The 12080-nt window shown below is 39.1% G+C and overlaps 1 protein-coding gene across 3 annotated transcripts in view; it reads left to right on the forward strand.

Annotated features, from left to right (window-relative positions):
* The window catches only part of DIAPH2 (diaphanous related formin 2), a 1004885-nt gene that overhangs the window by 508887 nt on the left and 483918 nt on the right, over nt 1-12080 (forward strand). For all 3 annotated transcript variants that reach the window (XM_066248744.1, XM_066248745.1, XM_066248746.1), the window contains one exon: nt 9253-9382. In XM_066248744.1, the coding sequence (XP_066104841.1) occupies nt 9253-9382 (130 nt within the window). The remainder of the gene's footprint in view (nt 1-9252; nt 9383-12080) is intronic.

Here is a 12080-nt window from a genome sequence, read left to right on the forward strand (position 1 = left end):
TTGCCACAGGAACAGTTTTTCCTCCGCTAGGATCACCGTGCCACAGCCTGGTTCGGCCTTTTGTGCGCGGCCTGGATGTATTCACCCCCTTTGCCCGCCTCAGTTTCTATATTCACAGTTACCAGAGAAAGCCGCCCTGTTTAGGTTAGTGAGGAAGGCGGAGCATTTCTTACTCCCTATTTCCTTCAGGATTTGGTTATATATTTAGCCAATTTTTCACTCGACCATACCTTCGGGTGTATTGTGAAGCATCTGGAGGCTCCAAGTATAGGTTTTTCTGTTTCTGGTTGAGGATCTTGTTGAGTTTTGGGGGAGATTTATCGGTATCGCTTCCTACTCCGCCATTACTCTGACGTCATCCCCCCCGTGTATCTTATGGATCAAAAATTATGGTATTTTATTAAATATTTTAACACACCATTTGGTTCAGAGTATTTTTTTTTCTTATTTTCCTCCTTAAAAGCCTAGATGTGTCTTATGGTCAGGTGTGTCCTCTGGAGCAAAAAATACAGTATATATTGTGGGACAAATGCTGTAACTGGAATATATATAAAGCACTATGGGGAAACGGAAGGAATTTATTCGTTCTGTTTCTGGAAGCTTAGAAAGGCTTATTAGCACCACTCTCTAAGCCCGTCCCCCATTCTGCCCCTCCCCAACACCTTCTTCATCGACCATGACACTTAATTCAGTGCAGTGTCCATTACACACCCAGGATACCTAGGTTACCGTACTGGGTCCTAGCACCAGCTCTGGTTAACTGCGTGACCAGATCAAGCCACTTAAACACTCTAAACCAGTCCCTTATCTATAAAATGGATATATTACTTAGTAACTCAATTTTTTGGGGAATTTTTAAAAAAGTGATGCATATAAGGCAGTTATCAAAGAGCCTGGCCCAAAGGTAGGTGGTAGATGGGGAACAGATGTTGGCCCTTCCCTCTTAAAGGAGGAGTAGGTTGCTACCACCCTACAAAGGAAGATGGGTATGGAAGGTCGGGAAGAACACGGGCAAGTGGAGAGAAATCTTCACCCATGTATGCATTCAACAAATATGTATTACATGTTGATTAAGTGCCAGCCATTGTAAAGATGAACAGAGAAGACAGACAAAAAGCCCTGTGCTTGTGTAACTCGTATTATAGTGGAAAGAAATATTCAATAAATAAGTAAATAGAGTGTGTAGTGTATTTGAGTTCATTGCTATGAAGAAAACTAAAAGAGGGAGCAGGTAAGAGGTAGATTGCAATTTTAGATGGAAAGGCTAGGAAAGAGCAGTATGAGAATGTCACTTTTGAGACTAGATCTTGACAGAATGGAGGGATGCAAGTAAGTAAAAGCGAAACCTTCCAGACAGAGGAAAAGTACTCTAAAAGCTCTGAGGGGGACGTATGCCTGGAGCAGCAGTCAGGAGGCCAGCATGGCTGAACGGGGTGGTGAGGGATTATGGTTAGAGCTAGAGATAAGGTCACGGCGGTAACAGGGGCCCGAAGCACAGAGGGACTTTGAGGTTATGCTAATGACTTACACCATTTGAAGAAGGGAACCTAAAGCAGGCTCCCATCACTTCTCATCTGGATAATGATATGGTCATGATAGTATATTATCTTGGTCAATTGTATAAGTCTTTGAGCACTACTGTTATTTAATGCCCATTTTATAGATGGGAAAGCTGAGACAATGTTTAAGTAACTTGCCAAATGTCACACAACTAGTGAATGATAGAATCAAGGTTCAAACGCAGTCCTGTCCGACTCCAAAATCTGTGTTAATAACTATTCTGATTATAAATTTGCACTTTAGGCCCTGACCAGTTGCTCAGTGGATAAAGCGTCAGCCCAGTTTATGGACATCCTAGGTTCAATTCCTGGTCAGAGCACACAGAAGAAGTGACTATCTGCTTCTGCCCCCCTCTCCCTCTCTGCCTTCTCTCTTCCCCTCTCACAATCAGTGGCTTAAATGGTTTGAGCATGGCCCCACACACTGACGATAGCTCTGGTGGAGCACATCAGCCTCAGGTGCTAAAAATAGCTTGGTACCCAAGCATCTTCCCCAGATGGGGTTGCTGGGTGAATCCCAGTTGGGGCGAATGTGGGAGTCTGCTTTACTATGTCCCCTTCTCTCACCTTAAAAACAAAAGAATAAAAATTAAGAAATTTGCTCTTTGTTATATGAGTTGTAGAAAACCATTGAATTTTTTTTGAAGGAAGAGTGATGTGATATGGTCATTTGGATATTTAAAAAGCATAATTAGATTATATCCTATACGACAAAATGAGTAGAGAGAATAGAGCAGCTATAGTCACCTTCTAATAGATTATCTCCACAGAGCTACCACTTATGCTTAAAAGAGGAGCTGTTACCTTTTCCTTAAGCCAACTCACTCTGTGGTCATCGCTCTTCTTGTTATCCATATGCTACGACCATTCTTTTATCACCAGAACTTAAAACTTTGGAAGTCTTTGATATTTTCCTTTTTCTCATTCCATATATTTCCTTGCAGTGACTTACTGTGTTTGCCTTTACAGTGTGCCTTGAATTTGTCCTGTCTTTGCCTTTTTTGCATATACCCGAGTTAGCATTTTAATTATATCATTTGCCGCCAAGTTACTCTCCTATGTTGTCTCTTTTCTGGATCGTTTTGTATTTTCTCCTAAATTCTGATTTCTCTGAGACTTCAGAGGGACTGTGTGTTATTTGTCTCTGATCCCGTTTTCAGTGCAGTTGCTACCCACAGTGGATTATTGAATGTCCTTCTATAGTCACATTTGCTTGGTTCCTAATCTGCCTCCCCTTACAAATGTACAGTGCTCCGCTTCCTGTGGGGTATACTGTAAGTTTATTTGGGCATTCACTCCTGCCTCTCAAGAAATAGGTTGTTCTGAAAAATCTAGTTTTGTAATCAACCTCTGTGTATATATATATAATGCAGACACACACACACACACACAAATAGAGTTTAATTTAGAACTATTGCTGTATAGCTCAGACAAGTGGTAGCTTAAGTGGAGAAAAACCTTCATTCAGAAACATTTATTGCCTACCTAGTATGTTCTAGCATTCTCCTAGGTACTGTGGATTAAAAAAAATAGTAAAAGAGAGTTTCTATCATTAAAAATGTTTATATTGCCTGGAAGAAATGACTGTGTTGAAAAGTTTCTAGTGACAGAACATAGCAGGTGATGATATCTCTTATACTGAGATAGAGATGTCTCCAGAAGGGAAGTGGTGTTTGGGTTGTCTTGAAATATGAGCCAGGTATTCACCTGGCATTTAGGAAAAAAGGACTGAGAAGGAACGGGAATCTAGGAAAACAACAAGATGTGCAAATGCACAGTGGTGACACCGCACGGGGCATCCAAGCAGCTGTGATCGGACTGAAGAGAAAGGCAGGCAAATGCCAGCCCACCAAGGGCCTTTTAAACCTGACCTGTGGTGGCGCAATGGATAAAGTGTCCACCTGGAAGCTGAGGTTACTGATTCGAAACCCCAGGCTTGCCTGGTCTAGGCATATATGGGAGTTGATGTTTCCTGCTCCTCCTTTTTCTTTCTCTCTCTTGCTCTCTTTCCCCTCTCTCTAAAAATCAGTAAATAAAATCTAAAATAATTTTTAAAAAGAACAAAGCTTTTTTTTTTTTAAAGGAGCCTTTTAAGCAAAACCAAAAAGTTTAGATGATTTTCTAGTATTTGACAGGAGCGTTTGCAATGGAAACTTTGAATGGACACTAATTATTCCAGTCATATAGATATTCTATAATACATTTCATTATTAAATATATGGAGATGCATAATATAAAATAGTTCATTCATATGTATGCCAGCATATGTAAATTATAATTAATTTATCATTATAAAATTAATTTATAACTAAAATGAGGTCATTTTAAAAATCAAAATAAAATGTTTGATTTTTATCCTGCCAACATTAAACATTCAAAAATTAACATCTTTGTGGGGAGGTTAATGTAATTGAAACTGTTTGGTTTTGAGCAGTGATTTTTATTTTTTATGACAGAGACAGAAAGAGAGACAGAGGGATAAATAGGGACAGACAGACAGGAAGGGAGAAAGATGAGAAGCATCAATTCTTTGTTGTGGCACCTTAGTTATTCATTGATTGCTTTCTCCTATGTGCCATAACATAGGGAGCTACAGCAGACCAAGTGACCCCTTGCTCAACTTGGCAACCTTGGGCTCAAGCTGGTGAGCTATACTCAAACCAAATGAGCCCGCGCTCAATCTGGTGACCTCGGGGTTTTGAACCTGGGTCCTCCGCGTCCCATTCTGACACTCTATCCACTGTGCCACTGCTTGGTCAAGCTTGAGCAGTGATTTTTGAACCGGAATGCTGCAAGAATTTTTAAAATAGGCACTACCTGACTTTCTTAGTCCGGGACACTGACCACTTTTCCCTTAGATTGTCAAATAAAAAATAAAATGGAAACAGGCAACACAGCAATAGCCATCTGGGGTGAATGAATCAAAATTATACCTTTTTTCCCCTTTTTTTGGTCATATTGGCAAAATATACTTTTTGGGGTGCCAGAGAATTTTAGTAATTGGTTTATGTGCACCATGAGATGAAAAAGGTTGAAAATGGCTAGTTTAGAGGACAGGACACATGAGAAAGGAACTTTCACTCTACAAGAGGTGGTTATACCGAGGATAGTGGCCAGTTATTTTTGGTTCCCACTGAGGACAGAGCAAGAAGAAATAGACTTAAGTCTCAAGAGAAGGGAAAATTACCTCCAGAAGGGGTCCTTCACAGAAAGACTGAGTGTGACTGACGCACATGATTAAAATGTTGTTTTCTTGGGCTCTCTGGCTGAGCACTGGCTTCTGTGTGCTCCAAATGCCTGATTTTAAAGACAGGACAAAGCCAGCACATTTTCGGGATCGAATGAGAGCATTGAAATAAAAGTAAAATATTTTATGTGGCAATTTAGTTGTTCAGATGTTTTGTTATCTGCCAAACTAAAGCTTTGGAAATATATGTGAATATGTCAAATAGAAATATTATCTTTCCTCATGTAGCAGACATATTTATTATTAAACAGAAATGATCAGAATTTGCTATAGAAATAGGTGTTCTTTTAAAGCTATTTGGTATTCATGTACTACTGCAGGAAGTTATTAAAGATTAGGTAGAGACAATTAGTATAAATTCAGTTATTAATCTTTATGTGTAACATTTATTGGTCAGATGATTACAATTAAAATAGCTGCATGGTTTATGAACCGATGGCGCTTCATCAGCGAGTGTGGTGGAATAGCTTTATCTTGTATTGTTATTGTCCACTGATAACTCAGTTTGTTAAAATCTTAGAGCACATTTTGAACTTTTGCAGAGATATCCAATTTTTGGAACCACTGCTTGTGTTTTTATTGTTTGGAAATAGTATAAACGAGGCAGAGAATTGTAGGGTGACCCTTTTGTTCATCCTCTTGTACCATGAAGAGAAGTTCCGTGCTCCTTGGCCCAGCGTCCTGGTGGCTGGGGAGAGGATGGGAGGGGAAACATAGGCAGGGATGGGGGAAGGCCCTTGGCTCTTGGTTGCAACAAACCTTGAAATGCTGATAGTCACCCCTGAGCCTTAGGCAACCTGGACACCTAATATTGGAATATTTGATGTTAATGTAAAATTAACATAGTTTCTACTTTATCAGATATTCAAATGGAAATCAATTTTATTTATTTTAATTTTTAATTTTTATTTATTGACTTTAGTAAGAGAGGAAGGGAGGAACAGAGAGACAGGAACATCGAGCTGCTCCCGCGTAAGCCCTGACCAGGGACCAAACTGGCAACCTCTGCACTTCACTTTGGGATGATGCCCCAACCAACAGAGCTACCTGGCCAGGGCCAGTTTATTTCTTTTATTTTTTTGACAGAGACAGAGAGTAGGAGAGAGGGATATATAAGAACAGAGAGACAGGAATAGAGAGAGATGAGAAGCATCAAATTCTTCATTGCGACACCTTAGTTGTTCATTGATTGCTTTCTCATATGTACCTTCACTGGGAGGCGATAGCAGACTGAGTGACCCTTTGCTTGAGCCAGCGACCTTGGGTCCAAGCTGGTGAGCTTTGCTCAAACCAGATGAGCCCAAGCTCAAGCTGGCAACCTTGGAGTTTCCAACCTGGATACTCTGCATCCCAGTCTGACGCTCTATCCACTGCACCGCCACCTGGTCAGGGCAGTTTATTTGTAAATAGACTAACACAGATACTTTGAAAATTATTTTATACAAACTCAGATGAGGTTACTTTTATACTACCCCCAAAAATGTGGATAGTGAACTGGTATACTTAGAAGAGCGAATTACTGGATAAATGCCATTTAGCATCAGTGAAGGTGAATGTCCTTTGTTGCTTCCTGTGTTGACCTTGAATGACAATAGGTACTAAGGGAGAGAGTGGTCAATGTGTGAATGAATGGTGTATTTGTGGTAAGAGAGATGCAAGGTATGAAAATACAAACTAAATATAATTCCATAAGTAAAACTTCTTTTTCCTTATAGATTAATATTAAAAACTTATCTAACAATAATTGGTCTAAGAGTCATATACCATGGAGGACAATAAGCAAGACCATGTGTTTGTCATAATTATTCCCTTCCAGTTTGAAACCTTAAAATGGACTCTCTGAGTGAAGTTTCTTTTTTTTTTTAAAAAAAGAAGAATATTGTAGTACAGATTTAGAAGTTAGTCTCCTATGTCAACTAAGGTATTTTTTAGCTTGATAAGACAGGCACTTGGCTGTGTTTGCCCATGCTTTGAAGGGAATAGTACAATTCTAAAAAAGTACACGTATACTCGATCTACAACTCTTTCTGATTTTGACAAAGATGCTAAGATATTTAACTGAAATGTTATGCTTTATTAATCTTTTAAAATATAGTCATTGGTTCTACTAACTGTATTAACAGAAATTAAATTAGCGGACCTGATTCTGAATAAACCAATTTAAAAGATTTTGTAATTAAACCCTTATAAGTATGCGTGTCAGCAGCTCAGGTGTTAAAACCCACCACATTGACATTTGAGCACAATGCTGTGTTTTCATTTTGGTGTTTTACTTTGTAATGATGGTCGTGTGCATGTAGTAAATTGTAATAGACATGTACAATTTGGCACCCTGAAACATTAGTGGGTTTTTGTTGTTGTTTTGTATATAGTTATGTATTTTTATGTTTGTCATGACAAAGTTCATTAAATATACATCAATCTTCTTTCCCTTCAGACGATTTTAGTATTTCGGAATTCAGGTAATTTGTATGAAACAAAGGGAAAAGTTAATTTTCTTATTATTTGGAATATCCAGCATACTCTGAACACGATTCACTTGGTGAACATGGAGCACACTGTAGTAATCCCAGATAAGGACCTACCCGGAGGTCCTGGGAGTCCTCCCAGCTGTGAGCTTTCCTTAAGACAAATTGCCCCTGAGGTTTATGTTGCTTTTTGTCCTTGCAGCTTGTCCTTCAATTGTGTTATTTCCACTCTGTAGTACTTTAAAGTGTTTGATGAGTCAGTATGATAATGACAAGTTTTAAATATTTTACCTGGATGGGGACAGAAATTTTTAAAGTAATAATTGTTACCAGTTGAACTATCAACATTATGCCTCCCCCGGCTGTTTCTTTTGAGCCTTCAAACCATGTTTCCTTGAATTTGTTCCAATCACTGGACTATAAACAGTGCTAAAAAGCTGAAGCACAGAACACGCTTGGTGTGGACCTGAGTTACTTAAAACAAGTTTTTTGTGTTTTTTTGTTTGAGTCACTAAAACAATAAGATTAAATTACTCTGTAATTACCTAAATATCCTACCCAGCCTTTTCATAAACCTATTTGTGAAGAATACTTATTTATTCTAAACAGAGTAATCCTTAATGCCCAAAACCCGGAATCAGTATGAGCATCAGTAGACAAACCCATCATCTAAGGATTATAGAATTAAAACTTCCAATAGAATGAGAAAACTTGATACTTTATGCCATGTTTATCCATTGTTTTTCAGTAAATCCTTGATTTCATTTGCAGCTTAGTCTAGTATGAGAGTTATATTAAGGAAAACACTTTCATTGTCATCATAGATTTTTTGTGTGTGTCCTCTCCTTGAAAGATTTTGATCATTCTAACACTAGCATCTCTTTCCTAGTGTCTCTGCAAAAAGTGTACAACAGGGGTCCCCAAACTACGGCCGGAGGGCCGCATGCGGCCCCCTGAGGCCATTTATCAGGCCCCCGCCACACTTCCGGAAGGGGCACCTCTTTCATTGGTGGTCAGTGAGAGGAGCACGGTATGTGGCAGCACTGCAAAATGCGGCATCACTCACGTACAGTACTACTTCCGGTGATGTGGGACGCATGTGGCAGGGCTCCGGAAGAGTGTCATATCACTTGTTACGGCTAGCAGTGACAAATATGGAACCAGACATTGACCATCTCATTAGCCAAAAGCAGGCCTATAGTTCCCATTGAAATACTGGTCAGTTTGTTGATTTAAATTTACTTATTCTTTATTTTAAATATTGTATTTGTTCCCATTTTGTTTTTTAGTTTAAAATAAGATATGTGCAGTGTGCATAGGGATTTGTTCATAGATTTTTTTATAGTCCGGCCCTTCAATGGTCTGAGGGACAGTGAACTGGCCCCCTGTGTAAAAAGTTTGGGGACCCCTGGTGTACAACATGTAAGCAGACAAATAAACTTTGTCACATGATCACGATTGCACACTCAAGTTCTGTTTATAAATCTGCATATGCAATTGCCATTTATTCTTTTCTGATGGTCCACGCAAGTAAAGGAGGCTAAAATGTGTTGACTCTTTTCCATTAATTTGCATCAATGATGGCTAGAGATAAATGGAACCTCACAAATGAATCTAGCTTTTAAAAATGCATTTCTGTAATAAAGCAAAGGACAGAACACCGGTTACAGAGCACACATTACCTTGGGCTGTTGTTATCCGTACTTAAATGAAAGTGGTTTTCTCATGAAAAAACTTCGTTTATTTTGCCATAGTAATTTAGACATATTTAAGAGATTTAAGTGCAATTTTTCACTTTGTTTGGTCATCCGTCTCGCTTTTAAAACGGGGAGTTCATTTGAAAATAAACCTACCCAAAACTTTTCTTTTAATTAGTTCCAATGGATTGAGTTTATTCAGTCCACTTATTTAAAGGGGAAAAAATAGTCGATGTTTCTGTTAACTGAAAAGTACTAACATTTTTGGTATTTCCTTCCAGATCAGAGACACTAAATCAGCGGATCAAAAAACAACCCTCTTGCATTTCATTGCTGAAATTTGTGAGGAAAAATACCGGGATATCCTGAAATTTCCTGAAGAACTGGAACACGTGGAAAGTGCAAGCAAAGGTAATGACTCTGTGTCCGCATGGAGACTGTTCTTTGCTTAAGTATCGTAAATACTGTGATACTATATTAAATGGTAAGATTAAATAATCTGTAAACGTGAATTATATTTTTCTATGTTTCTTTACCAAGATAAGAAAAACAGGAAGACAGTTTCTATTAGGTTATATCTGACGGCATAGTGTACTTTAATGACCTGCTTTTTACTGCCTTTATATTTGAACACTGCTAGGTTATTGAAGCCTTCGTATCTCTGATCAGATAGTATGCTCGCTCGTACATTTTATAAACACTGGAGTGCGTATTGTTTGCAAAGGACCACACTGTGGGGCTTATGGTGATATCAGAATGCTTGTGAGGCATTTCTTGCCTGAGTGTGTTTCAAATCTAGGAAGTAAGAAAAGACATACATACAAGTAAATTTATAAAACGAGGATGAATGTGAGAAGTGCTATGCAAAAAGGTTATGTACTATATTTTACATGGGAAAGTACTTCTGAATGGTTAGGTAAGGGAAGGCTTCCTGGAAGAGGCCAACAGGGTGAAGCCTGACAGTAGGGTATTTATAGACATGCAAAGGGCGTGTTTTGCAGAAAGCAAACAGTATGAGCAGGCCCAATGGCAGAATGTGTCAGGATAGGAGAGGGTGGTAGACTCTGAGGGGGAGCAGTAAGGTGGGGTTCTCTCAGAGATCCTTGGGTTATTCTAAGCAGTCTGGTCTTCATGTGGTGGCAGCAGGGGCATCATTGAAGGACTAGAATGGGCCTGGGATGGGGAGGACCCAGGTTTGAAACTCCAAGGTCACCGGCTTGAGCACAGGGTCGCGGGATTGAGCGTGGGATCATAGACATGACCCCATGGTCGCTGGCTTGAAGCCCAAGGTCGCTGGCTTGAGCAAGGAGTTACTCAGTCTGCTGTAGCCCCATGGTCAAGGCACATATGAGAAAGCAATCAATGAACAACTAAGGTGCTGCAACGAAGAATTGATGCAACGAAGAATTGATGCTTCTCATCTCCTTCCCTTCCTCTCTGTCTGTCCCTGCCTGTCCCTCTTGCTGCCTCTCTTTGTCTCTGTCACAAAAATAAATAAATACAATAAAGGACTAGAATGGGCAGAAGTTGGCACCAGGGAGTAACACAAGATGGGGTCAACAATGTCTCTTAGGTTGTAATTTGAGTTAATCCGCTTTGTTGGTTACTGAGCATTGTCTACTCCAGTGAGAAGTTGGCAAGTGAAAGAAAGGAGGTTAAGGAAACATTTCTTGAAGGTGAGATTGTATGGATTTGAAGTACATTTTCTCTCAAGTATGCCATAAATCTTGTATATGAAATTGCACTGTAGAAAATATGTTTTTCTGTAACTGAGGATTTTCAGTAAAGACTCAAAAGTATCCTGACTAGGCAGTGGTGCAGTGGATAGACCATTGACCTGGGATGCTGAAGACCCAGGTTTGAGACTCCACTTTGCCAGCTTATGCGCAGGCTCATCAGGTTTGAGCATGGGCTCACCTGCTTGAGCACGGGATCATAGATATGACCCCGTGGTCACTGGGTTGAGCCCAAAGTTGCTGGCTTGAGCCCATGGTCGCTGGTTTGGGCCCTAGGTCATTGGCTTGAGCAAAAGGTCATTGGCTCGGCTGGAGCTCCCCCAGTCAAGGCACATATGAGAAAACAATCATTGAACAACTAAGGAACCACAACAAAGAATTTATGCTTCTTATATCTCTGCCTTCCTATCTATCTCTTTCTCGCTTAAAAAAAGAAAAGACTCAGAAGCATATGCATTTCACAGATTTCTAACAATCCAGATAAACCAGTTTTTGTCCTTCGAAGGAGATGAACGTGTGTCTATAAAACTCTTTGTGTAATATTGTTTGTGGTTGTCTCTGCTGGTCTGGTCTTGCCAACCAAATCCTCAACATATTTCTTTACTTGAGTCCAGTGTGTTGCATTTTGCAGTCCAAGAACCAGAATAACACTTGAAGCAAAACTATGGCTTCATGGGACTATTTGCTTTCTTTTGTATGAAAATATTTTATAATCCGAAGGATAATTATATTCACTACAACCATAATAGCAGCTTTCTATCAATTGTTTTTCTAAAGAATTTTTATATTTTGGTCCTGAAATTTATAAACACACCTTTGTGACTAGAGTCATATTTACTAACATAACTATTATGTAATAATAGTAATATTTTAAAAATGTGTATTATAATTTGAAACATGCAAAGTGTCACCAAAAATATCATTGTGAAATTAGAATATTTCCAGGCTATTATTACTTTTTCATTGCCCTCGACCAGAGTTTTTCTCTAAATTTTATTTCTTTAATGTGTAGATTCAATATAGGAAAGATTTTCAGGGGAAGCATATCCAGGATATGTTTACATAAAATTATCTGTCAATTTTACAAATTTTTTAAGTATTTTTTCAAAGGATACTTTATATGAATATATCTGATCAACTTATTTTTAGCCAAAATGATCTGAAAGAAGTCTAATGAACTCTGGAATGAAGAATGAAGATTATAGGCTCTGGCTGGTTAGCTCAGCAGTGGAGCATCGGCCTGGCCTGTGAAGTCACGGGTTCTATTCCTGGTCAGGGCACAGAGGAGAATCGCCCATCTGCTTCTCCCTTTATCTCACACCTCTCTCTCTTCTTTCCCATCCCACAGCCATGGCTTGAATGATTTGAGCAAA

Source organism: Saccopteryx bilineata, chromosome X (assembly GCF_036850765.1).
Source record: "Saccopteryx bilineata isolate mSacBil1 chromosome X, mSacBil1_pri_phased_curated, whole genome shotgun sequence".
Classification (NCBI taxonomy): Eukaryota; Metazoa; Chordata; class Mammalia; order Chiroptera; family Emballonuridae; genus Saccopteryx; species Saccopteryx bilineata.